Source organism: Anabrus simplex, chromosome 14 (genome assembly GCF_040414725.1).
Source record: "Anabrus simplex isolate iqAnaSimp1 chromosome 14, ASM4041472v1, whole genome shotgun sequence".
Lineage (NCBI taxonomy): Eukaryota > Metazoa > Arthropoda > Insecta > Orthoptera > Tettigoniidae > Anabrus > Anabrus simplex.
Window position 1 is genome coordinate 79,134,241 of NC_090278.1, and position 27,085 is coordinate 79,161,325.

At 39.3% G+C, this 27,085-nt stretch overlaps 1 protein-coding gene across 5 annotated transcripts in view; it reads right to left on the reverse strand.

Annotated features, from left to right (window-relative positions):
• Nucleotides 1-851: 851 nt before the first annotated feature.
• Nucleotides 852-27,085, reverse strand: part of LOC136885697 (uncharacterized) — a 39,789-nt gene continuing 13,555 nt past the window's right edge. For all 5 annotated transcript variants that reach the window (XM_067158412.2, XM_068230422.1, XM_067158414.2 and 2 more), the window contains exon 2: nucleotides 852-9,136. In XM_067158412.2, coding sequence (XP_067014513.2) covers nucleotides 5,219-9,136 — 3,918 coding nt within the window. In that variant the 3' untranslated portion in view covers nucleotides 852-5,218. The remainder of the gene's footprint in view (nucleotides 9,137-27,085) is intronic.

The following is a 27,085-nucleotide window of genomic DNA, read 5'->3' on the forward strand; positions in this document are numbered from 1 at the left end:
CCACCAGCAGTGCCAATGCACTATGAGAGCTATGTCTCACTTCCAAAAATAGATGCCTGCCTGGCCATCAAATGATGTAGATGTTGATTCCCATCTTGCGTCTTGGGTGGTGTGCTAAGTCCCAACTGACGAGCCTAACTTAGCACATGAGGGCGAAACGCAGGCAACCAAGAATGAGTTAGCTGGAAAATTTATAATGTCCAATAACGGACCATTATATTGGTATTATAAATTTACTCATTCGGGACAAATATTCTAGGTTCCCTATGGGAATCAACATCTACATCATTTGATGGCCAGGCAGGCATCTATTTTTGGAAGTGAGACATAGCTCTCATAGTGCATTGGCACTGCTGGTGGCTTCAAATAGCCTATGCAGTGGCCTCCACGGTATGCACTAGCCTTGCGTCTTGGGTGGTGTGCTAAGTCCCAACTGACGAGCCTAACTTAGCACATGAGGGCGAAACGCAGGCAACCAAGAATGAGTTAGCTGGAAAATTTATAATGTCCAATAACGGACCATTATATTGGTATTATAAATTTACTCATTCGGGACAAATATTCTAGGTTCCCTATGGGAATCAACATCTACATCATTTGATGGCCAGGCAGGCATCTATTTTTGGAAGTGAGACATAGCTCTCATAGTGCATTGGCACTGCTGGTGGCTTCAAATAGCCTATGCAGTGGCCTCCACGGTATGCACTAGCCTTGCGTCTTGGGTGGTGTGCTAAGTCCCAACTGACGAGCCTAACTTAGCACATGAGGGCGAAACGCAGGCAACCAAGAATGAGTTAGCTGGAAAATTTATAATGTCCAATAACGGACCATTATATTGGTATTATAATTGTTAACATGCCGGTAAATCTACAGACACGAGGCTGATGTATTTGAGCACCACGGACTGAGCCAGGATCGAACCTGCCAAGTTCGGGTCAGAAGGCCAGCACCTCAGCCCGGCATTTAAGAGTACATTCTATAATAGGGTAAAGGTAGTTTCCGCCCACGTGGTACTGAACGGCTGATTTTCATTAAATTAATACCAAATCTATGTTATATCCACAAAAAATTTCTGAATCTATTAACGCACATAAGAAAGAACAATGTCCATCAACTTAATCCTTTGAATTCAATTCCACACATGCATACATTTCTAGATATTACACATCATGAAGGGTAGGTCTTTTTGTACTTTGGAAATTCAACAAACAAACAACAGTTCTTTGAGTACACAACATTTTACGTCTACAGTGGATGCAATAGAAATCTTTACCATCATGTGACTGCTGACAGCGTGGTAGCATGCTCAACTGTTACAGTGGCCTTTGCCTGTTGGTTCTAGCAATGTTAAAGGCACGGTTCCTTATTGCTCCCTTCGCTCATTTTGCTCTGTGTATATCACAGTTTTGTATCTATGTCCTGTCCACATAATGGAACAAAAGAAGCTCTCAGCTGAAGAGCAACAGACTTTAAAAAAAGGGACGCGGCAGGCTACTTATGACCTAAATAAAGGCAACAGCATCCTACCTTTGGCGCGGGACGCCACAGCGAAAGGCAAGCTCAGGTGGTGAAAAATAAAACTACAATGAGAATTGATAGCCTTTTAAAACATGATGCAATTGTGACTCCATAGGTTACAGCTACAGAATTATAAAATAAGCATACAGATCTGTTTCAGGCTATGTCAATCATTGGCTCCAGAAAGATTAGTAACTCCCAGCTTAATAGGCTACCAAGAAATGGCTGGTGACTGAGACAATGACAAAGATTACACTTCTGCAGGATACACTGGCACTGGATGTCAGAGGATTGGTGGAAGGTAATATTTTCTGATGAAAGCACTTAACTACATAATGTTGTAAACATGAAAGGAAACATGAAGGGCGAGATGTGAATACAACCAGACTGCATTTGTTTTATTTCCATTGCAGCCACAACACTGAATAAATGATACTGGTTGCAAATAATTAATTTCATACTTGGTTTTGTACTGACAATTGGTAAAAAAAATTCTTAATAAGAATGTATTTCTAATGGCCCATCTATTCAATACATATCATTATTATTTAATTTGTACTGAGTAGGTAGACTATTAGAAATAAATTCTTATTAGAATTTTGTTTATAAACATAATATTGGAAACATTTGAAAAAGTGAAAGAAAAAATCCAGCCCATATACATCGGTTGATATCTATGTAACTGTCTTCCTGTACTCAGTCTTATTGTCTAGCAGTTACGATCAATCCATAAAATTGTACCCTGCTTTTGCCAAGACAAAGAAATAAAATAAAGCAACAATTCTTATTCTGACTTCTACCTGTTACAGGGTGGCAGCCCAAAGTCCATTTAAAAAAATTCTTGGTAATACTGTACTATGTTAAATATTTACCAATTTTGTACCTGACAAGGCACAGCTAATAGTTAAAATCTATTTGCTGGCATATCTGAAAATGAATCAAGTCTCATAATTATATTACTCTTCACTACACTTCAATTGGTGATGAAGTAAAATTATATTCTGGTAGTTATATTAATGGCAATATTCTACCAAAATGACAAAATCTAATTTCATTGACCATGCATCAAGAGTTTTTCATCAAAGGAAGGATGGACTAAACAGTTAAACCCAGTGAAAGGTTTAACTTTTCAACCCAGTGAAAGGTTTAACTTTTCAACCCAGTACTCTAAGAGCAGCCACAAATATGATTACTTGCTCATTGTTCTAACACAGTGCAGGAAAGAAAACATGCACATTATGTTGACATGAAATTTATCTGGGCTTATCAAGATAGAGTCCAGCAAGTATTAACTACAGTATGTTTAGGGTTGCCATACATCCTCACTTTGAGCTGAAAAATGACAATCTGCAAACAATTTTGAAAATTCATTGGTCTGACCACAATTTGTTGTTAGAAAGCAAAATTATAACTTTCACGAGTGAAGTCACGCACCTTGTCTTCTTTCATGTGGACAGCAGCAGGCATGCAACATTGGAGAACTTTTACAGTCATACGCCTTTCATCGATGTTGAATCGATAACACTAAGCGGCAATACTGTCTATTGAATCTTCTTCCGCCAATTTCCACCCGAGGCAAGTAATTTGTTACCTGCATGCATATATGCATTGTGAGTGTTCTATATACTGTAAAACACAGTCAAATCCTGATAAATTGAAATCCTCGTTAATTCAAAGTTTTAGTTAGATCCCTTCTGCTTGGTTTTTAAAACCTTTAGATCACAGCCATTTTCTCTCCTCCCTGGAGATTTCATTTATCGAGGCCTTACTGCATAATCCACATTACTCCACTGAAGTTGCCACTTTCTAGAGTTTACAAATCAGTTAATAATAATAATAATAATAATAATAATAATAATAATAATAATAATAATAATAATAATAATAATAATAATAATAATAACAACAACAACGGTCTCCTTAGCAATCAACGACATCTATTTGCATCCCCGAATGAAAGGATTGGAAGAATTGCAGGAGAAATATAAATACTCGGATAACAGTATCAGACGATGACAAATAAATAATAATAATAATTGGTTTTAGGCCTACACCCATTTTTGTCTGAGCTGTAAGAGGAGATAAAATTATTATTATTATTCAAAAATACTATTCATGTTACAAACAGATGTTCAGATATTGTAGTTATAGACCAAGATCAATAAAAGATCTGATAGGAGGGTGTTTTCAATTGAAGGAAGACAGCAATTCTCAGAATGAAGATATATATAGGGCTGATAGGAAATCAATTTTTTTTGTATAATTGACTAGAGTGGTCCAATGTAGGACATAAAAAGTAAAATATAAATAAACTATTATTATATTGCAAAAATACTATTCATATTATGCATTGATGTCAGGGACTAGTATTTTCTTGTGTTATATTTTTAGATCAGTCCTGAAATGCCACAAAGGAAATGCTGTTGGATGAAATTCAGGAAAGATTTTGCCCTGGTCAAACAGAATGTTCTACAGTCCTGGAGCATATCGTTGCTGCACCGGCAAAACCTTGTACCCCACAATGTCCTTCGTATTCATTGTTCTCCTAAGGCTGATCACGCCTTCCAGCCACGTATGGTTATGCAGTCCATCAGAACAAATTTTGTTGTGTTCATTTTCATATGCCAACATGTAAAGGAAAATGAAACTTACAGTATCGTACTGTAGGAGCGATGTATTTACAAATTCCTGCAGTATAATGCATTTAAGGTTCATTTTCGTTTACCCATCAGCATAGGAAAACGAACAAAATGAAAATTGTTCGGATGGACTGCATATCCACATGTGGCTGGGATGCGTGAACAGTCTTAAGGAGAATAATGGATAGGAGTGTTGTGGAACTACGAGGTTTAGCCGGTGCAGCAACGATATGTTCCAGTGGTTAACAATGGTGCTAGAGAATTAGAAATGCACAACAAGTCAGGGAAACAAACAGATGAGAGGAGCAAATTTGTTTCCAAAGTATTTTGGTTTAATTTATAACGTCATATAACAAATCTGCAGCATGTTTTATATACAATAATAAAGCATACAATTTCTTATAATTAGTTACTCAATACTGACATTATCAAATTATATACAATGGATGTTAACAACTTCCAAAATGGCTCATTTATTGTCGAGAGAGGTCTCCTCATTTTAAAATATGGCAACCCTAAATGTGGTCCTATGGAACTATCTCCTTGCTAACACAATAAACAAGGCATTCATCTTATGGTTGAAAATACTGTGGGAGATAAAACCGAAATTATTAACACTAACTTTCTGGTTTTTAAATTACAATTTATGTACATACATAACCCCAATTGGGTGACCACCCTGCTTTTTGGTAGCCAGTCTGTTCTGTGAAAAAACTGTCAAGAGGGAACAAGAAGCAGCATATGAAGAATAACAAGATGAGATGCAGGAACCGGGCTTTTACATCAAGTGTCTCTGGATGCAAGATCATCCTCTTCGTCTAAATATATTATCCTCTCACTCGACTATATTATTTCTCATAAATTCCTTTCAACATATACACATGAATGAGGATAGAACATTTCAAACTATACTATATGTAAACAATATAAAGTTGACTCTCTATACCTGGACGTTGAATATTAAACACAGTATGTCACAGAAGTAACAAATATAGAGTGCTATGTATCACAATACAAGGTCCTTTCCTTTTTTTTAAATTCTTAAATTCTAATTTCTTTATTCATGAAAACTCTTTTGATGGAAAAAGAAGTTGGTTGAATGACGTTTTTTCACCAGTCTGTTCACCTTCATCCTCAATCTCTTCCTCAACGTCCGTCACCATCAACTGTCCGTTCGGAAGTAGGAGAAGCACACGCCGTTTACCGGTTTCAGGATTGATGTCGCCCCCACCCACGATCTGTGCATCGGTGTGAACAATATTTTCTGGATCGCTCTGGTCTGCTACCTGGCTGACCTCACCATCCACCATATGTGTAACTACGGCACCTTCTTTGTCTGCATCCACTTCCTCCGAGTAAACTACCGAAGTACCATCTTCTGACTGTAGAATAACTCTCGTACCTGGGATAAGTTCGCCCTGACGCACCATATGTGTCACAAGCTCTGATTCTGGGTTTCCCTCCGCATCCGTAGCATCAACAACAGTTGCCATCACCAGATCGTCACTCGATTCTGATTCCCTGACATAGAACTGAGAACAGCCACTTCGTTCCGTCATTAAACGTTCTGGAACACCTCCCATCTGAGCAACTGCTTCGGCGACGGCAGTGTTTAATGTTAGTATACCAGTATTCTGTCCATCTCCATTTTCAATCTGTTCTGTAGTTACATAAACACAATGTTGACCTTCGAGAGCTTCTCTGTCTTCCTTAGAAATCTGATACACCACTCCATCACCCATAGTCACTAATTCTGTATTCACTTCATTAGAACTTAAAGATAATTTTGTGGCAGGTACTGATATTCCTCCAGGTCCTTTCATAACCTGAACACTCCTTACAATTTCTGCAGCATTCTTGGCATCATCAGCAATTTTTGTGACAGTTAATCTTTCTGATCCTTCAGCAACTCCAAATGTTCCACCATTTTCTGCATTATTCTCCCTGACGACTTTACTCGTCGTTCCCCCAGGACTCATCTCTACTTTAAGAAGGGTCTCTCTGTCTTCACTTCCACGCAGCGGAGATGTATCTCGTCGATCAGGAAGAATCTCTTCAGTATTTCCGTCTTCAGGGGCGACTTCTTCCTGCTCAGTTGGTTCTGGACTAGGTGGGGGTGTACGTTCTCCTTCAGCTTTGCAAAGTATTTTACCAGTGATAGGACAAAGTGTGAAGGGTCTTGGAGGACTTGGGGGTTCTAAAGGGGGTAAATCTCCCATGGGCAAATCAGGAAGGTTATCATCACTATCACTCTCACTAGACTCTTGATGGAACTCCATGTGAACTCCGTCAGTATCCACAAGTTTGCTTTCCTTGTGTCTAAGTTCAGCTTCCTGAAAAGAATTTGATAAATGGACACCTCGGCCTCTTCCTCTTCCCCTACCTATTTCAGGTTTCAAACCTTTCTTCTGTAAACCTGGACCATCCCTCTGAGCTTGAAGGCTTGCCATTCGAGCGGCTCTTTTGGCAGCTGCTAGTTCGGCTAGCGGAGTCATGGGAGACACCGCCCCTCCCAACATAGCCTGGATTGGTTTTACACCACTTTTTGTCTGAGCTGTAAGAGGAGATAAGACTTTCTGTGCTGGATGACGAGGTTTTACAGCACTTGTAATTTTAGTCTGCACTCCTGGGATTCCAATGGGAGCTCTTTTAGCTCCAAGGGCTCCAACAGATGGACGAAACACTCCCGAAGGCAATGTGGGTCGTAGGAGAGGCAGGCGTGGTCTTGTACCCGGAGTGGTCAGTGCCGAACGAGGGGTCAGAGCAGATTGACCAGGTGGGGATGTTTTGTTATTGGGATCCGTATTTTTCAAATTAGCTGTTGCTAACGATGATTGTTCAGTACGTGCACCCAACAACTTAGGACGCTGGCCCAATTCGGGACGAGGTCCCAACAATCTCGGACGAGGTCCCAAAACACCAGGACGAGGCCCGAGAAGACGTGGAGATGCCAATTTTGGTCTACTGTTTTGTAAAGCTGCATTTAGAAGCGGTTTTTTAGGTAAAGTACCACCCATTGCTGAAATGGCAGCTGGATTTAATACCAAACCAGATTTTGGTAACTTTAGAGATTCTGCTGCACCCTGTTCTCCAGTTGTTGCTGAACCTGATGATTGAAGTTTACGAACTATTCCTGTCTGTCCAGCTGATGGTTGACTTCCAGGTTCAGATTTACGTGCAGGAATTTGTTTAATATCCACCCCTTTAGCTTTGACAGGTATTTCAACAGGCGATTTATTAGCAACAATATACACTCCAGATGTTAGGTTGGGTAACTGACAAGGGTCAACTTTGACAACACCTTTAGAGTTGGCAACTAATACGGGTGGTTGTGAAGATTTGAGGGGTGAACGTGGCTTGGTAGGAGATTCCAAACCCAACTGTACAGCCAAATCATTACTTTCTTCATGCTTTTCTTCATCCTCAGTAGACATTCCATTTACATTGCTTGAATCAGCTGTAGGTATCTTCTTCAATGGAGGACCAGGTATTTTCTTTATGCCTGACGAGAACTGATCCTTAGATTTCACAATTATGTTTCCTGCTTTTGTTTGCCTGTTCTGAGAAAGATTTGTATTTCGTTGGCGCCATACAATACCCTTGTCCTCCTCAGATGATTCGTTACCAGAATCATCCATGCCATAATCATCGTAATCATCCTCAGGTTCTAGTTTTATCTTCTTTGTAGGCATTCCATCCTCAGAATCGCTACTCGATTCTGCTTTTCTTTTGCCTCCATTTTCATCATCCTCTCTGCCTATTGATCCACACCAAGTTTTCATCCTCCCAAGAGCTTTCTTCTTGCTATTCCGAACAGGCCTGCCAGAGGAAGAAACATCGGTAGGACTAGGAGTAGAAGGCTCCACTTTCAATGGCGTGGAGAACCTCTCAAGCTTTACAGGTTGTTTCTGAGAAGAGGCAACAGCCTGTGCTAATCTTTTCTGTTGTTCTTGAGCAGCTCTTTGTTTTGCAAGATTCTGTTCAAATGTTTTCACTAACTCCACACACGTTGCCATATTCTGCACAGGTTCCCACGTATTTTGATCGTGTGGGTACCCTTCCCACTTGAGAAGATACTCAAAATGTTTCTTGCGAGGATTATATCGTTTAGCTAGAATTTTTTCCACCACATACTCATCCTCACTGGAATCTCCTGCATTGGTGTCTTTGTTTATAACTCGCCTGGACAACATGTTGGTGTTCTGTGATGGAGCAGATTTTAGCAGAGGTGGTCTGTTCTCGGTATCCTCCTTGTCACTCATACTCTTGTTGTCAATATCACTCAAGACCTCAGTTTTAATCTCAGGGGATTCATCATAAGTTATTTCTGTCTTCTGCTGCTCTTCCCCTGAATCCCTGACTCCGATATCTAGCTCTTTATCAGGCTTCACACCGTTGGATTCCTCAGGTTTGTCATCGACCTTTCCAACACTATTCTCTTCTTCAAATTCCTCCCGTAATAACCTTTCTTCTCTTCTTGGAGACATCAACAGAGAAGGCTCTTCAGTTTCAGAGAAGGTGCCAGGATGACTGTTAACTTGTGATCCTGTCTGTGTCACAGGAGTGCGAACATCCTTATTAGGTAGATTGTTAAGCCCCGTCTTTTTCTTCTGCCCTTCACTTTTGTTAACAGGCAAAGTTTGTACGACACGTTTCAATAACTGCTGAACTACACTCTTAGATTCTACTTTAGTATTTTCTTTTCCAGCCCCTACAACTTTATTTAACTGAGCTTTTACCTTAGATAGAGGCAAAGCTTCATTATTTTGTACTCCCTGGATCTTGGCATGTGATAAAATCTTGAAACGTTGGATACTTTGGCCAGCAATTATCCATGCCTCCTTACGCTCCTCAGGTAACCTCCTCCACTGTTGGTAGAGAGTCAGTGTACTCAAACTACTGTTCATGTGCTGGGCATTTTTCCACAACAAGAACGCCCATGTATTCTCGACTGCTCCCTCCTTTTTCTCACGGTCCACCTGTAAACAAAACAAACTTTTTAAAACATTATATCAGTAAAAAGGGAACAAATAAAAAAATTACAAACGCACTCCTGCTTATTATTCTCAACGTCTAATGCTACTTCAAGAGATCGTCCAGATTATACATCATACAGGGACAGTCAGCTAAGATGTTCTTCTACAATAACTCTTTTTTTTTTTTTTTTTGCTAGTTTCTTTACGTCGCACCGACACAGATAGGTCTTATGGCGACGATGGGACAGGAAAGGGCTAGGAGTGGGAAGGAAGCGGCCATGGCCTTAATTAAGGTACAGCCCCAACATTTGCCTGGTGTGAAAATGGGAAACCACGGAAAACCATTTTCAGGGCTGCCGACAGTGGGGTTCGAACCTACTATCTCCCGAATACTGGATACTGGCCGCACTTAAGTGACTGCAGCTATCGAGCTTGGTACAATAACTGTTAACAATCAGTAATGTTACTAATGAGCTCATAATAGAAACAGGAATATCTACCGAGATGACAGTACCAACTTTCTTTCTAAATGGAAACACCGCCTTCTGCACCTAGCATTAGTTATGGACATAATGATTATTCAAAGCTGGCTGAACTTAGAGACCTATCAATGTCTCATGATTCACCGGCAGGTAATTCTGGAGAGAATAAAACAGAAACAAAGCAAACTGGTCCAGAAGAACAGAACGGACGGATTTGCCAAAGCTATTTTTAGTAAACTCTTAATATATAGATTGACTACAGACCTTATTTCAAAACAATGAACCAAAAGACCAAGAAATACAAGATTAGAAATGAAGCAAACACGAAGGAGGCTGGCATCAAAATACCTGTTACTCAGCTTTTAGGAAGACGCAGACTACAATGGTTTGGACATGTTATGAGGGTGCACAGAACAAGAACGGCAAAGAATTACTTTGACAGAGAAGTGACAGGGGAGAGGCCAACGAATTGATGGATAGACACAGTGAAATTGGCAGTCAGCAAAAGGAATATCAAGTGGGAGGGCATAGAGGAACAGAAACTATAGTTTGACAGGAAGAAGCAGCAAGTGCTTGTCACCACACCCAGGTACTGGAGCTGGAAAATGATGATGATATGATAATGGGGACAGAAGTTCTCAGCACAACTTATGCCCTTAAGATGTGCACTCTTCAACGTAACTGGATATGGTGAAAGACAAAGGAGCAGATAATGGTTTTTTTACTTTGCAGAATTATGATAATAATAATTTTTTTAATGGTTTTCGGGGACGCCGAGGCGCTGCAATTTAGTCCCGCCGGAGTTATTTTACGTGCCAGTATATCTACCGACAGGAGGCTGACATATCTGAACACCTTCAAATACCACCGGACTGAGCCAGGATCGAACCTACCAAGTAGGGGTCAGAAGGTCAGCGTCTCAACCGCCTGAGCCACTCAGCCCGGCACTTACCAGAATTCGCAAACAGAGTGTACGGAGGGTGTTTGTAGTTTTTCCTGTGAGAAACAAAAGACTTAACATGCTTTCAATAAGAAAAAAGATAATTAGAAAATATCATAGGGGAACAATAATAAATGTCCTTTCTTTACAATTTGCCTTACAATGTACCGACACAGATAGGTCTTATGGCGACAATGGGATAAAAAAGGGCTAGGAAGGAGGCAGCCGTGGTCTTACTGAAGGTACAGCCCCACCATTTGCCTGGTGTGAAAATGGAAAACCACAGAAACTACCTTCAGGGCTGCCGCCGACAGTGTGGTTCAAACACACTACCTTCCGAAAGCAAGCTCACAGCTGCACGCCCCTAATCACATGGCCAACTCACTCAGTATATTGTACGGAATATGATAAAAATATGGTTTTATACAGTTCGGTCCAAAATAATATCCCCACCTACAAATTTTACTTAATGCATGTCGAAACAACAACAAAGAGGCTATATTTCATTGGTTTACTAAACTTATTTTTTGTTTAAAAGTTAAATTGAGTTTTACAGAACATATTGCATCAAAATCAGCTTGCATTAAAATTTTGTGTGCCCATCTCGTGTCTATTTAAATGCTTGAACCTCAATGGGTCATTGAGTCAAGTTTTTTGAAATGAAATATACATCAGTTAGTTACAAAAATTGATACTTGATGGCACTTACATACTTGGAAGTTTCATTTCACTCCACCAGTTGTCTCTAGTTTGTCTTCCCTCCAATTTTCTGTCAGCTGTTGTTTGTTAAGCTGAATTGTGTGCATTTTATGAAGAATTGTGTGAAAAACTAATTCCGTATGTATCCAGACAGTTTTTATATTTATCTATTGTGCTATTTAAAGCATAAATAACAATGACTTTGGGTTTCCAAGGTTATTCATACAAATATTTGATTTCACAGGATATGCGAAAGAGAAAATACCTATCTCCAAGGAAGCAAGGAATTGTTTTGGGACTCAAAGCAGAAGGATTCTCGAATAGGGAAGTTGCTAGGAAATTATCAATTAACAACAAAACTCTGGGAAATATATTGAAGAAATAATCTGAAACGAAAGTCAAGTTTGAGATACAAATGTGGTCGGAAGAAAATCTCCAGTCCCAGAATGTGCAGGGCAATGAAAATGGTGGCAAAGCAAGACAGAAAACCGAGTTCAGGGCAGACTGCTTTTAAGATTGAGCAGAAGTTTGGGACCTCAACTTCCCATCAAACAGTGCTAAGATGCCTTTTTGAATTCAACCTGAAGAAAAAGAAAAAACCTGCAATGAAAGCCCTCCTAAAACAAAAGCATGTTGAAGGAAGAAAAAGGTTTGTCGATCTGTATCAACACTGGACATCCGAGGACTGGAGAGAGTGATTTTTTCAGATGAGAAGAAATTTAATGTGTATGGCAATGGCATTGGTTTGAAACTGCGGATGGAGCCAGGAGAGGAATTAAAGAAAGACGGCGTAGTGGAAACGAAGAAGTTCAGTGAAAGTGTAATGCTGTGAGGACCAATTACAGCTAAAGAAATGGGAAGAATTAAGGATTGCCCAGGTTCTATGATGATGATAATGATGCTTGTTGTTTAAAGGGGCCTAACATCGAGGTCATTGGCTCCTAATGGTACAAAATGAAATGGCAAATTAAAAGCTCCAAAACATCCACTGACCACAATTCAAAACATGACAAAGAATGAATGGACAGATGAATATGAATTTAAAACGATCAGTGGAACCGACCCACAGTGCCTCACATGCACAGAAGCTGGCGTAGAACAACAGAAGTACTGACCAAGGGACTGCTTCTATACCACAACACTGAATCGATGATACTTATATTCAAAAGGGGTCCAAAATCCAAGTCAGCGGCCCCTCACAATGGTACTTATCGCTAGGAAAGTAGAACCATGGTATTTGTCATGTTGCGGTACTAATCAAGAGTAGCGTAGACTTGCGGAATTCCACACATTTTGGTACTACTCACAGGTAATGAAATTCGCAGATGTATTACAGACCTACACTGTTTCGCACATTGTGGCGCCGTTTACAGGCAATGCAAACCTATGGTGTTCATCACATAAGGGTACTAACAACAGGGACTCGTACTATCCCGTGGAGTTCCTCATGTAGTGGTTACTAATCATAGGCAAGCGAGAACCATGGGTTCCCTCATCCCATGGTGTCACTCATATAGTGCTACTAATCACAAGTACTGTAAAAGCCGTCGAGCCCTCGTTTGATACTAATCACTAGAGCCCGGATTTCCATGGAAATGCATGTTCCTAAATAAGCTGGTTACACTTCTGAAACTTGCAAATATTCGTTTTATGACTAACCGATTCCAAACAACCGTACTTTTTCTGTGCATGTTTGCATGTTTTGGCCTTTTTGGGAGAAAATTCATGCATAATGCATAATTTGAAGATTTTGGATTTAGTAGCGAATAATTTGACATTTATATTGTATTATATGACTTTTCTTCTGACTTTGACGCATATATTATGTTAATTTGCATGATAGTGCCTTTTTCTGAACATGGATTTGCAGAATTTAGGACCGTACATCTACGTTATTTGTTTATTACTGAGTGAGAAAGAAAATGTATTCTTGGTATATTACTTCACAACCAAAGATGCATAGAGGTGCCATAATTCAGTTAGCTAAGCACGTTCTTTTCCGTTGCTTGAATAAACATTGACATAAGCGGGAAGGCCCCCCGTCGACCTCTCTAATCCTTAGAAATAAGGTGTCCCAGTAAAAACTAACCGTAAATTTGGGGTTAATAAATGTTATTCCTTTTTTCGTCTATGTTAGACGAAGATATCAAAACTTCAATCATACTTCTGTAACGCCGCGTTTCTGAGATAGCAACTTACAAACCTTGGTTTTGCACTGCATCCTGTTTTCTTCTCCTGGAATTATCTACCCCGAACTCCGAACGCTCACTGTTCACATGTCTGAGGCCAAAATAATTGAGAAAAGAAGGGAGTTAAAAAACAGCACGCTTACACGCTTCAAATTGCAATTTAGTGTTGGACTCTGCTGTGAAGTGTTGGTGTCATGCCACCGATTGAAATGAAATGGCGTATGGCTTTTAGTGCCGGGAGTGTCCGAGGACAAGTTCGACTCAACAGATGCAGGTCTTTTGATTTGACTCCCGTAGGCGACCTGCACGCCGTGATGAGGATGAAATGATGATGAAGGCGACACATACACCCAGCCCCCGTGCCAGCGAATTTAACCAATTATGGTTAAAAATCCCGACCCTGCCGGGAATCGAACCCGGGACTCCTGTGACCAAAGATCAGCACACTAACCATTTAGCCATGGAGCCAGACATGCCACCTATTACAAGTATACAAAGAGACCTCATGTCTAAATGGATTGAGGTAAGGAAATTTTTAGTTAATTTTCGAAAAGAGATAACCAGATATACTTCGTCCTAAATGTCTTCATTTAAGTATGAACCTGTCACTTCTTGTGACGTAGAAAGGTCATTTTCCCGTGTTCAGCAATGTTCTGTCAGATAAACGAATGAACTTAAATGAAGAAAATATGGAGAAATTAGTTGTTGTACAATGTTGCAAACGGAAGTGAAAATATTATAATGTGGAACTAAATTTTGATAGTGCATATTTTCCACTTGATTGTGCATGTTTCGTCATTTGATGTTGCATGAATGCATGCATATTTCGAGACTTGATAGTGCATGGAAATCCGGGCTCTACTAATCACAAACCTATTTGGTACCCACCATAGTGGTACTACGCGCAAGTAAAAGCTATCCATGGCGTTCCCCGCGTGGAGGTACTAATCACAAGTAGTTTCATGGTTCTAATTGGATCATCCCTTGGTCGCCTCTTACGATAGGCAGGGGATAGTGGGTGAATTCTTCGTCTGCCTCCCCCACCCACAGAGGGTTGTGTGTGTTTGGTCCGCGAGAGGTATTTTATTTCCCTCAAGTCCGCCGGCAAGCCGGTTAGGAGCCCCCTATCCGCCACGTGGGAGTATCACCGCTACGCCAGTGTAGGAGGTTCGTGGTTGTGCAGCTTCAATTACAGGGTTAAAATACTGTGATATCCTTAAAAATGAGGTATTAAATACAGCAAGGGATCATTTCAATGGAGAAAATCTTGGGCCTTTCATTTTCCAAGATGACAATGCTAGTTGTCACCATGCCAGGGTTGTCCAGAAATGTATTGAGCAGTTATGGTGGGCCCCAAATTCTTCCGACATGAACCCTATTAAGAATTTGTGGGCAATTATGTCTCAAAAAAACTATGTAAATATTGTTGTACAAGTAGAGTTAATTGAGAAAATTGTTCAAGACTGGTACCATGAAATTCCACCTGGTACATGTGAAAAAAACTTGTTTAGTCAATGACACATCGAGTTCAGGACCATAAAAAAAAAAACCGGCATGAAGTGGACACACAAAATATTAATGTAAGTTGATTTTGATGTAATATGTTCTGTACAACTTAATTTAACTTTTAAACTTAACTGTATAAAGCAAAAATATTATATCTAAGAAACGTCCAAACTATGACTTTTAAGGCAAAGTCAATATCCTGCAATTTCCTCCAGAAGACTTACAAATACGTCCTTACATTGTGAGAAATCAAAGTAAAGCTCTTAGAACAGATGATGATTATAACAATACGATGGTTGTAACATCAATAGTAGAAACACTTTTGTATATACGTCAAGAAATGAATCCAGTATTTCTCGCTTATTCCATGTTAGGTCTTGACCTACCCTACCTCGCAGCATATGCCATGCTACAAAGAAGCGTGGCGCCTACGAGATGGCAGTCTTAAGCTGACAAGCCACAACTGCTGCTTTACCGTTAGTGTTAGAAACATAACCAGCATTGGGAATGAAGCGGCAACCCTTTCTGCAGAATCCTCCCATCATTTAGCACGACAAAACATGGGCGCATGTGGAGCAACCAGTTTCTGAGTTATACACACGAAGGGGGGGGGGAAGTGCACTGGTATCTGCTTGAGAACAGTTGTTGACTTTTTTCAGGTGGCAGACCGCTCATTTCACGCCGTCCAGAGAACAGGCGCTGCAGCAAGTATACAAAGTGCATTCATGTTATAACTCCGATTCTTTTCTCAGAACTGGAAGCAGATCGTTTTTTTAGATTTCCCATAGCCTGGAAAGTCATTGTGTTCTCCAGGTTTAACTGAAAAATCATACCTGCATGTTCAACAGAATCTGGTTTCAATGACATTTTTGATAGTTCTATGCATGAAAACTCTTTCTTGTACTGTTTTCGGTAATATTACACAACTTCTTGTTATTTTACTTTATGCTGTTTTTAAAACATAGGCTAAATGCTTGTACTACACGACATAAACATGCAACAGAAGAATAATCAGCACAGGCAACTCAATACTAAATCACAGGCAACAGAAAAGAAACTGGCAAATATCCTGGAAATTTACATTCATCAAAAATGTTACACTGGCTGTTAAAGGTCGTAAACTAATAATGATATTTCATCATTGTCCGACTCCATGGCCAATGGTTAGCGAGCTGGCCTTTGGTCACAGGGGTCCCGCGTTCCGATTCCTGGTAGGTCGGGAATTTTAACCATCATTGGTTAATTCCACTGGCATGGGGGCTGGGTGTATGTGTCGTCTTCATCATCATTTCACCTCACCACGAGGCACAAGTCGCATGCGGGCGTCAAATCAAAAGACCTGTCCATCTCCATGGCTAAATGGTTAGCGTGCTGGCCTTCGGTCCAGAGGGTTCCGGGTTTGATTCCCAGCCGGGTAGAGGATTTTAACCTTTACTGGTTAATTCCAATGGCTCGGGGGCTGGGTGTGTGTGCCGTCTTCAGCATTAGAATTCATGATAGGTAAGGCCCCATCCTCATAGGTCGCCTATATGGCATCAACTCTGAAGACCTGCACTTGGCGAGCTGAACGTCCTGGGACACTCCCGGCACTAAAAGCCATATGCCATTAGAGTTTTTATTTAATTGTTTTTTCACGAACTGTTTTCCAACATCGAGTCTCCAAAGTGTGAAACTTTTTTTAAAAAAGTTCACAGGAGAAATGTAGAATTTATAAGGAACATTTCAATTTCGCGAAATCCGTAATAATCAGTACGATTTACGTATTACAGTAGTACATGTGAGAAAAATGTAGAAACTATGGAAAATCCGTCGTAGTTGGCAACTCTGTATCAGACACATTTTGACACATTCAAGAACATGAGGTTGATAGCCCTCGACTAATCAATAATAATAATAATAATAATAATAATAATAATAATAATAATAATAATAATACACTAATCAACTATGTCTGTTGACGAGTTGTGCTCTGTCTCTGATGCCGCTCATTTCTAATCGAGGGTGTAAATGTCAGTGTTAACAGTCCACCTACACGGCAAAGCGATTCTTTTGTATAGTTGCTGTCCTTCTTCCCTTTAGATCTTGATGGGTATTCCACAAACATTACCTTCTTCTCAACACTATTATTTTGGTGTTAACACTGACCACAACTGAAAGAATTACCTAAGGGTAACAAAGAGATTACATGCGAATTGGCTAAGCAGTTAGGGTCGCGCAGCTGTGAGCTTGCATTTGGGAGAAAGTGGGTTCGAACCCCACAGTTGATAGCCCTGAAGATGGTTTTCCATTTTCACACCAGACTGTACCTTAATTAAGGCCACTTCCTTCCCCCTCCTAGCTCTTTCCTATCCCATCGTCGCCATAAGACCTATCTGTGTCGGTGCAATGAAAAGCAAACTGTAAACATTTTTTTTATTTGCATGCAACAGTACCAATCACAGGTTTGATCCCAGCCATGGTAGATTTTTCAAGGCAGGAAAATCCATTGCATGCATGTTGTTCATGTCAACATGTAATAAGAATTCTGATAAATACATTAAATGCTCGTTGGTAAAAAAATATATGGGCACTTTTACATCAATTGACCAACATTTAAGCACATTAAAGGTGGTTAAGAAGGGTACCATGCTCAACATTTTGGAGAACTGTTACATTCATTTACAACAGTATTTTAATCCTGACTATAATATTAATGAAATCTATGAGAAACCTAATATCTGTTTCACATAATCATTCCCATATACGAGAAGTATAAACGTAAAAATGACACGTCAAGTCCACCAATCCACTCATCCCTACGCACCCACCCCTCCTACAATACCCGCCATCATAAGCTAATCCTCCGCTCCCTCCTGGCAATCAGTTTGGTGGTGGTGTCCGTGCCCAGTGTATATAAACTACGAGAGGCGTGGGAGTGTGTCTCATACAACTGTATGTTATTTTTTGAACTTTTTGCTTCCCTTATTTTCTCAAATTTCACTTCAATTTTTTTCTTTTTCTTTTTCAGACGTTCACTTCACACTGAATTCTAATACAGAACATTTCATCAGATAGAAAGACCACTTATTCAAGCTGTTAATGTCCCTTTGAACGCTATATAAACTGTTACTTGTACATTCTAATCGTTAAGGCATAATTTGTGAATCAAATGGGTCCACAACATACATAAATGATTAATTATCAGCTTCAAGATCAATTCAAGAATACTTGTTTATAATAAGAACATTGGCATAGTTCAACAACATCAGTCACAACAGTTTTAAAATGTTATTTTAATTCCACTTTTTATATGTGAAGCCTGACATTTCATCCACACTGCTTTATATTAAGACTCTAGTTACCAATGAAGGCAAGATATCATTATCCCATAGGACTTCAGAAATGTGTATAACAACATTAGTTTGGACAGGGCTTATGTGTGTTCTCAACATTATGTACTACAAATTAAGACATACCAACTGTAATATTTTATTGATGTTCACATAATGTGCATGCTAATTCCAATTAATGTTATTTGCTCTATGTCACACTAACTACTATTACGGTTTGTGGAGATGCCGAGGTGTCAGAATTTAGTCCCGCAGGAGTTCTTTTACTTGCCAGTAAATCTACAGACACAAGGCTGACGTATTTGAATACCTTCAAATACCATAGGACTAAACCAGGATCGAACCTGCCAAGTTGGGAACAGAAGGCCAGCAGCTCAACCGTTTGAGCTACTCAGCCCGGAAATATGCCAATTCCAAATATGATCATAGCTAAACATGACCTAATAAGGGTCGAAACTAGTACCAATATTAATGAAAGATAACAGCATTAATTTAATTGGTACTTAATAGGTGGACCTTTCTCTACCCTTTGTAAGTGATTCTTCAATCAACGACGAGACCACACATGGAAACATGATGTACTTTGTTTACATCCGTTTCAGTTCCCTCGATGACGGCAGTACAGTAACAGAAACTACCACTTCTTTTACAGCCTTATCCACACGTTTGTTGCCTGCAATCCCTATGCGGCTAGGAGGCTACACACACAGCCTGGCTAAGTCATGGATCTGTAACACCACTGGGTGTTGCAGGAAACATAAATCTATAGACTGCAAAGAGATTCAAGAGTTACACATGAGGAAGTAGCCTCGCTCATGGCTCAGCAAAAAACTGCAGAGCGTTTAAGATGATGATAAGCTCCACAAGTAGATATACAACAGATAGTGAATTTTTTTTTGCAAGCTGCATTACGTCGCACTGATATAGATAGGTCTTATGGCGGCGATGATGGGATAGGAAAGGGTTAGGAGTGAGAAGGAAGCAGTCATGACCTTAATTAAGGTACAGACTCAGCATTTGCCTGGTGTTAGAGATGGGCACTATCGACTGATAACTATCGAACTAGTCGATAGTTTAAACTATCGTAACAGTCGACTACTTTAAAAAACAAGTCGACTGAATTCAGTCGCAGTCCCCGTCACGGATCTCTCCACGCTTTGCTCTCCAGTCAGCACAAAACAAGTCGACTGAATTCAGTCGTACTCCCGTCACAGCGACGCGGAAGCGAATGGAACTATCAGTTTATGGTCATTTCGGATATGTAATATATAATATGTTAATTTTATATGTACATACTTAATGTGGCGATTTTCTCTTGTCGTTTATGTGCTCTTTATTTCGTTGCATATTTGTTTATATTAATTACGTTATTCATAAATAAGGCATAACTATAAAATAATCTGCATAAGCATAATAATAATAATAATAATAATCTAGAAAATACAGTAGTAGTGTGTTTGGCTATTACGTTATTCATAAATAAGGCATAACTATAAAATAATCTGCATAAGCATAATAATAATAATAATAATAATAATAATAATAATAATAATCTAGAAAATACAGTAGTAGTGTGTTTGGCTATTCTCATATATATCTTGATTGTGTACTACAGCAACAAATTTTACATATTATTATTGCTAGCATTGTTCGGGAATAGAGCCTCATTGTCGTCTTTCTATGTGTCACTGTCCATTTAGCACCAAGAAAGGCCATTCCTATGATGCTGATTCGTGAAGGGCATCTCCCTATTTATTAGGCCCGTGTACGGACGAGTACGTAAATCGGATTTTAACCTGCGCGACTGCTAATTCCTCGATAGTGTGATTATATTAGTCTGGGATTGGGGTATGCGCCCAAGGTACAGTAATGTTGTGGCAATTGCCAGGAATGAATGTAGAAAACCCCATGGAAAACTGCTTTAAGGATATGGTATCCGCTGTCAGTGAATGGAATACGGACCTGGGATATCCAGGTGGTGCAGCTTGTTATTCTTAATGTGGAGTGGTGTAATTTGTAAGTCACTCAATACAACATTACTTTTGTTCTAATGGGTGTCTATACAAGTGATTTCTAATTATTGGTAAATTGCATTAAAATCAGTCGAATTCATAAAAGTACGACTCTCCACTTTTGATACGGAGAGTTTCGACTGGAAACATTCGAATGTTTTTCATGGACTGACTGCTTGCGTTATCTGAATACTTTCTTTCGACTGAAATCATTCGACTGTTCAGTCTTCTCAACAGGAAGTAATGAATACTTTTGTTCGACTGAAAACATTCGACTATTCAGTCGATAGTTTGAAGGGACTATCGCCCAACTAGTCGATAGTGGTTTTCAGTTGATTGTGCCCATCTCTACCTGGTGTGAAACTGCGAAACCACAAAAAAAACATTTTCAAAGCTGCCGACAGTGGGATTGAAACCTACTATCTCCCAGATGCAAGCTCACACCTGCGTGCCCTTAACTGCTGGGGAAATTTAACTTCTCTAGTAGTATGCTCAGAACACTTCCATGATTGACATTTAAACTTATGGCTGCCCAGTGCAGTGAAGCAATTGAAGCAGGGAAATCAAAAACCCACTAACTCCAGTAAACCTAATTTTACAGGAGATAGAAAAAACTGATAATCTCCCTGCTTGATTTAAATCTAATGTGTTTATGTGCTCACATTATGTAAAAGTATATTCTTTATCAATTAAATGCTTCATAACTCAAGTGTTTATATTATTTAATGCCAACAATTAGAATTAAATAGTGGAGGAGTTAGGGGTTCTTTGATTTCCGGAGTGTATGAAATAATGAAATATACAAAATGTGACTGAAAAGGTACCACTATACCATAACTACCGTATGAAACGATAGAATATGAAAGTTCATTATTAAAATTAGCATTGTTACATTTTTTAATTTCAAAGGTACAGCGTGAGGCTGATGTCCATTTAATACTCTAACCTGAATTATACCAAAATACATAAATAAAACCACAAGTAAACTTAAAGACCTTCATGACAGATTTTCTGTTTCACTTTCATTCTCTTGTTCAGTCAGTAAATCAGGGTTATTATTGTCAACAAACAGAGTTTTGTAATACATCTTACTTTCCTCCAAAGTGAAATTAATTAAATGTTGCAAGTCCTTTTGCTTTTCTATTTTCAGTGGCAAATGTGAGTTGTACTTTTGTTGAGTGGAAAAAGATGCAGTTACATTGGGTCTCTGGATGTTAAATCGACTCCATATTGTACTTTTCACAGTTTTACTCAGATTTCATTTTTGTGGGATGCCAAATATTGTATTACTTTACTTTGTGATATGAGGAATTTCTCGTTTTAATAATGTGTTGCTTTACTCCATCCTAATACTAACACATTTATTTAGAGCGTATATTTATATATAACATTTACATATGAGAAGAAAACTCCTATTTCACACCTCAGCAGGGGTACATTGTTTAATGTTAAACTTTTCGGGTAATACAATATCAAATTAAACATTTGAGGTTAGCTATTTGCCCTTTGCTTTAAGCCTTCAAATACTGTTCCACTTCCATTTGCCTTTATTTATTTGTTTCTTTCCACTTATTTTCCTTTCGGAACTGAATCCAAATCAATTTTAACCTTTCAGTCTCTGCTCAGCTGGTTAAGTGATGGTTGCCCTCTACCTGGAAATAAAGCATGGAAGGCTAGAATGCCGTAATTCCGCCATTCATCCGCATACAGGAGGTGTTTTTAAAATCCATGGAAAGCAAAATACCTCTTACTCCATGGAATCTTCATTGGGGTAATCACATAAATGGGATTGTAAATAAAGGGTACAGATCTCTGCACATGGTTATGAGAGTGTTTAGGGGTTGTAGTAAGGATGTAAAGGAGAGGGCATATAAGTCTCTGGTAAGACCCCAACTAGGGTATGGTTCCAGTATATGGGACCCTCACCAGGATTACCTGATTCAAGAACTGGAAAAAATCCAAAGAAAAGCAGCTCGATTTGTTTTGGGTGATTTCCGACAAAAGAGCAAAAATGTTGCAAAGTTTGGGTTTGGAGGAATTGAGAGAAAGAAGACGAGCTGCTCGACTAAGTGGTATGTTCCGAGCTGTCAGCAGAGAGATGGCGTGGAATGACATTAGTAGACAAATAAGTTTGAGTGGCGTTTATAAAAGTAGGAAAGATCACAATATGAAGATAAAGTTGGAATTCAAGAGGACAAATTGGGGCAAATATTCATTTATAGGAAGGGGAGTTAGGGATTGGAATAACTTACCAAGGGAGACTTTCAATAAATTTCCAATTTCTTTGAAATCATTTAGGAAAAGGCTAGGAAAACAACAGATAGGGAATCTGCCACCTGTGCGACTGCCCTAAATGCAGATCAGTATTTATTGATTGATTGAAAGCAAGAACCCTCCAATTCCATGGAGTAAGAGGTATTTTGCTTTCCATGGATTTTAAAACACCTCCTGTATGCGGATGAATGGTGGAATTACAGCATTCTAGCCTTCCATCCATGCAGAACACACTAAAAATCCAGCCCATAACTCAAAGTTGCCAAAAATTGGAGTTAGTGGGTTTTTGATCTACCTGTTTCAATCACTGATAATTTATATTTGCCCATGCTCCGCAAATACCGGTTCACATGGTTCTTAGGATTCTCAATAGATTAATCTACAAAATCATGCCTCATTTCACTGCTTTCATGAACTTGTAGTGTAGCTTTCAATGCTTATTATTATTATTATTATTATTATTAATGTTATTGGTCTTTTACGTCACACTAACAACTCAAAAGGCCAGTGCCTCAACCATCTGTCAATCAGCACATCTGCATATTTTGAAAATGTAGCCATGGTAACAATCAAGGTGCCAAGCCCACAATAAACATAACAGCTAAGAGAGCAACAAGAGGATCAAAAGGGAAGATAGAGTATTTAGAGATAGGATCAGAATTCGATGGCCTAATGTCAGCAGATTTACTGGCACTTAGAAGAAATTCTGCAGGATAACATTATGGCACCTCTACATCTCTGAAAACCATCACAAAAAATCATTAAGGAAAATGAGAGCTATTGGAATAGACAAAAATTTGACTGAGTTGGTGGCTAAGTTTCTTGAAAATAGAATTCAGAGAACGAGAGTAGGTGAAGCATTATCAAATCACGCAATGCAGTGTTATTGGACCTCTGTTTTCATATATTGGGCTATACGAAATAGTATAAGTAAGGAAATAGAATTGCAGATAAGGTTTTTTTTTTTTTTTTTTACAACCTGCTTTACCTTGTACCAACACAGATAGGTCTTATGGCGACGATGGGATAGGAAAGGGCTAGGATTGGCCTTAATAAAAGTACAGTGCCAGCATTCACCCGGTGTGAAAATGGAAAACGACGGAAAACTATCTTCAGGACTGTCGACAGTGGGGTTTGAACCCACTCTCTCCCAAATGCAAGCTGATAGCTGCGTGACCCAAACTGCACGACCACTAGCTCGATATAAGGTGGGTTTTTTTTCCTTCAGGTGCCGTTATACTGCATGTAATAATAAATCAGTCATAGGATTGTGAACGATTACAAAAGGACCTTGAAAAAAGTTATGAGAGGGACAACAGACAATGGTATTAACGGGTATTAATGGTATTAACCCTTAGCACTCACGTGGCGGGCCATGCCCGACAATGAGAATTTCCCGTATAGATCCTATGTCGGGCACTGCCCAGCATGACTTTCTTCCAGATATAACTCCTTTATCGGGTTAGGCACGCATGAATTATAGATACAGTAACCTACTGCCATCTTTCGATGACAATCTGAAGCCATGTATAGCTATAATCTCTTTGAAATCTGGCTTTGTGGGCATTCTTTGAAGACCATGCGTGTTTTGTAAACAGACATTGTTTAGCGACATGGCGTCATTCGAGCAGCATGAGGAGATAACTAGACTTTTAGATGAAAGTGACGCTGATTTCAGCGATAGTGAGAGTGATTTTCAGTTTAGTGGTGAGGAAGATACTGCGGAACTAGACTGTGTTGGCTGATGAAGATCCCAATAACGAGAAAAGTATGCTAAATGGGAGTGCTGGTACCTCTACTGATGGTTGGAGGGAATACCGTGACACGGACTTGGATTTCAAAACAATCCCATTTACAGGTACGTCAGGTTATAAGCCACCGCAAGGGACTAAACCTAAGAGTGAACTTGACCTTTTCCAATTATTCATGACTGACGATTTATTGTCGAAAATCATACGCGAGACTAACCGGTATGCCAGTGTCGACATTCAAAAGGTTACCCCCCTTAGATGTGAGTCTATCTGGAGGTTGTGGGTAGATGTTACTCTTTCTGAATTCAAAGCAATTTTAGGCGTAATCCTGAATATGGCACTGAACAGTAAGCCTAAATTACAAGACTATTTTTCCGAAGATTGGTTAGATAAGTGTCCATTTTATAAAGATGTGTTCCCCCGGAAGAGGTTTATGCAAATATTCTGGATGTTACATGTTTGTAAACCTGTAGGGCAACTGCAGGGAGTTAGTACAGTAGAGGAGCAAAAATCCAAAACGTAGTGGAATATTTGGATTGTAAATTTAGGGAGTTCTATGTACCAGGTTGTAACATCAGTATAGACGAAAGTACAATGGGTTTCAAAGGAAGAATTATATTCAAGTGCTACAATCCACAAAAGCGAACAAAATGGGGCCCTACAATATTTGTTTTAGCAGATTCTGAAACAGGGAATGTTGTAGGACTTGAGCCATACTACGGGGCCACTACAACAAGTTCTCTTCCTCGACCTCATCTGTCATTTACATCTCGGAATGTCTTACATTCGTGTGACAAACTTTTGATCAGCTCAAATGGTGTAACAGGTTTTCATGTATTTACAGACAGGTTTTACACAGGATATGACTTAGCGATGGAGCTGCTACAACTTGGGTACCAGCTTACTGGAACAGTAATGTCGAAGAGGAAGGGGTTACCAACTTCTGCTAAGAAAACCGTGAAAACCATGGCAAAACATGAAGCGCATTCATATCGGAAAGATGACAGGGTTCTTCTCTTACTATGGAAAGACAAACGTGTTATGTCAGTGCTGAGCACCTACCACAATAATTCAAGCCAGGAGGTAGTAAGAAAGATGAAGGGAAAACAAAATGAAGTTCTCCAGAAACCAAAAGTTGTTTGTAAATACAATAAGTACATGGGTAGGGTAGATCTGGCAGATCACTTTTCATCCGCTTATGGCTGTACTAGAAGGTCAGTGAAATGGTGGCGTAAAATGTTTTTTTGGCTGTTAGAGGTAGCAGTAATTAACAGTTTTCTTCTGTAAATCCAAAACAGTCAAGTAAAACACACACAATACAGAAGGGAACTGATAAAGCAGTTGGTTGGAGATGTACGGAACAAGGACTTGCGTAAGCGCAGTCTGCCATCCACTTCTGATCAAGAAGAACGTCTAAATGGTCGTCCCCACTACATTTATCCTCATCCACAGAGGAGAACTACAGTTTGCAGTGACCGTAAAGTGAAAGCCTGGGTTACATCCTGGAGAGTGCTTTGAGAAGTTCCACACAATTAGGTTAGGTTAGGTTAGGTTGATAACGAAAGTTAATGGGATGACAGTAACTCATGGGGAGCACTGAAAGTACCTAGGTGTTAATATAAGGAAGATCTTCATTGGGATAATCACACGAACAGGATTGTAAATAATGGTAACAGATCTCTTCATATGGTCATGAGTAGGGGGGCGGATATTGTTGAAATGTCACCCTTTATCCCTCTGCATTAGGACGTTGCTCAGTAGTATAGAAATTTATTCCGAGATATAACAAACTAGAATAATAAGTTTTTATTTTGCATTCTTCTGCATTTTTTGCCAATTTGGGATAATCAATTATTATTACAACTTTCAAGAAGGTTTTAGGTAATTTTTTTAGATATTTTTAAAAAATTTATGCAAGTATTCCTTATTGTCAGACTGATAAAACTCTAAGTGGCAATATTATAAATTTTTCTTACACAATGATGAAATTTACTAAATATCTTTCATAATCAAGCAAACTGACTGGCAGTTGTTGGTGACTAAGGAAGGGTAAGGCAAGAATTTATACCTGAGAATCATGAATCAAGATATGTGCAAGAACACAAATTAGGAGAAAGTATATCCTAACGTGCCTCAAATGAAAGGAATGCACCAGCCTTCACACCCACATACCTCACGGCCAAGAACAAATGGAAATAAGAAGGGATTATAAAAAACGGTTTATAATTTTCTGCTTCAGTTCAGAATTATCCTCCCAAGTAATCCTGTGAAAGAAAAATGCCAAATGAGAAACCATCACAAAGTGTGTTTTTAAGTCCGCTAGTGAATGAATTTGGGCTTATACCGTGTCAAAAAAACAAGGTGAAACTCTCTTACGTGTGTACAAAATTCCCTATACTTGCAGCAAGGTATACATTGGCCAAACATGCCAGTCCATTGGGACTTGCATCAAGAGAAACCAAAAAAATATTCGTCTCAACCAGCCAAACAAATAAGCGGTAGCTGAGCACGGCCTATCATCCGGTCATTATGTCGTGTTCCAAGATGTTCGAGCTCTTAGCCACACTTAGACACCACAGGTCCAGGATTATATGGGAAGCTGTGGAAATACGTAGAAATTCTAAGATTTCAACAGGACACTGGCTATCAATTAAGTAATACTGTACATGGTTGCCAGCCATTAAGGATTTATGTAGGTCCTTTTACTATCGTTATTTTATTTTGGTGTTTTCCAAATCCGTACATTCCTCATCACCAGATTTTTCATTCC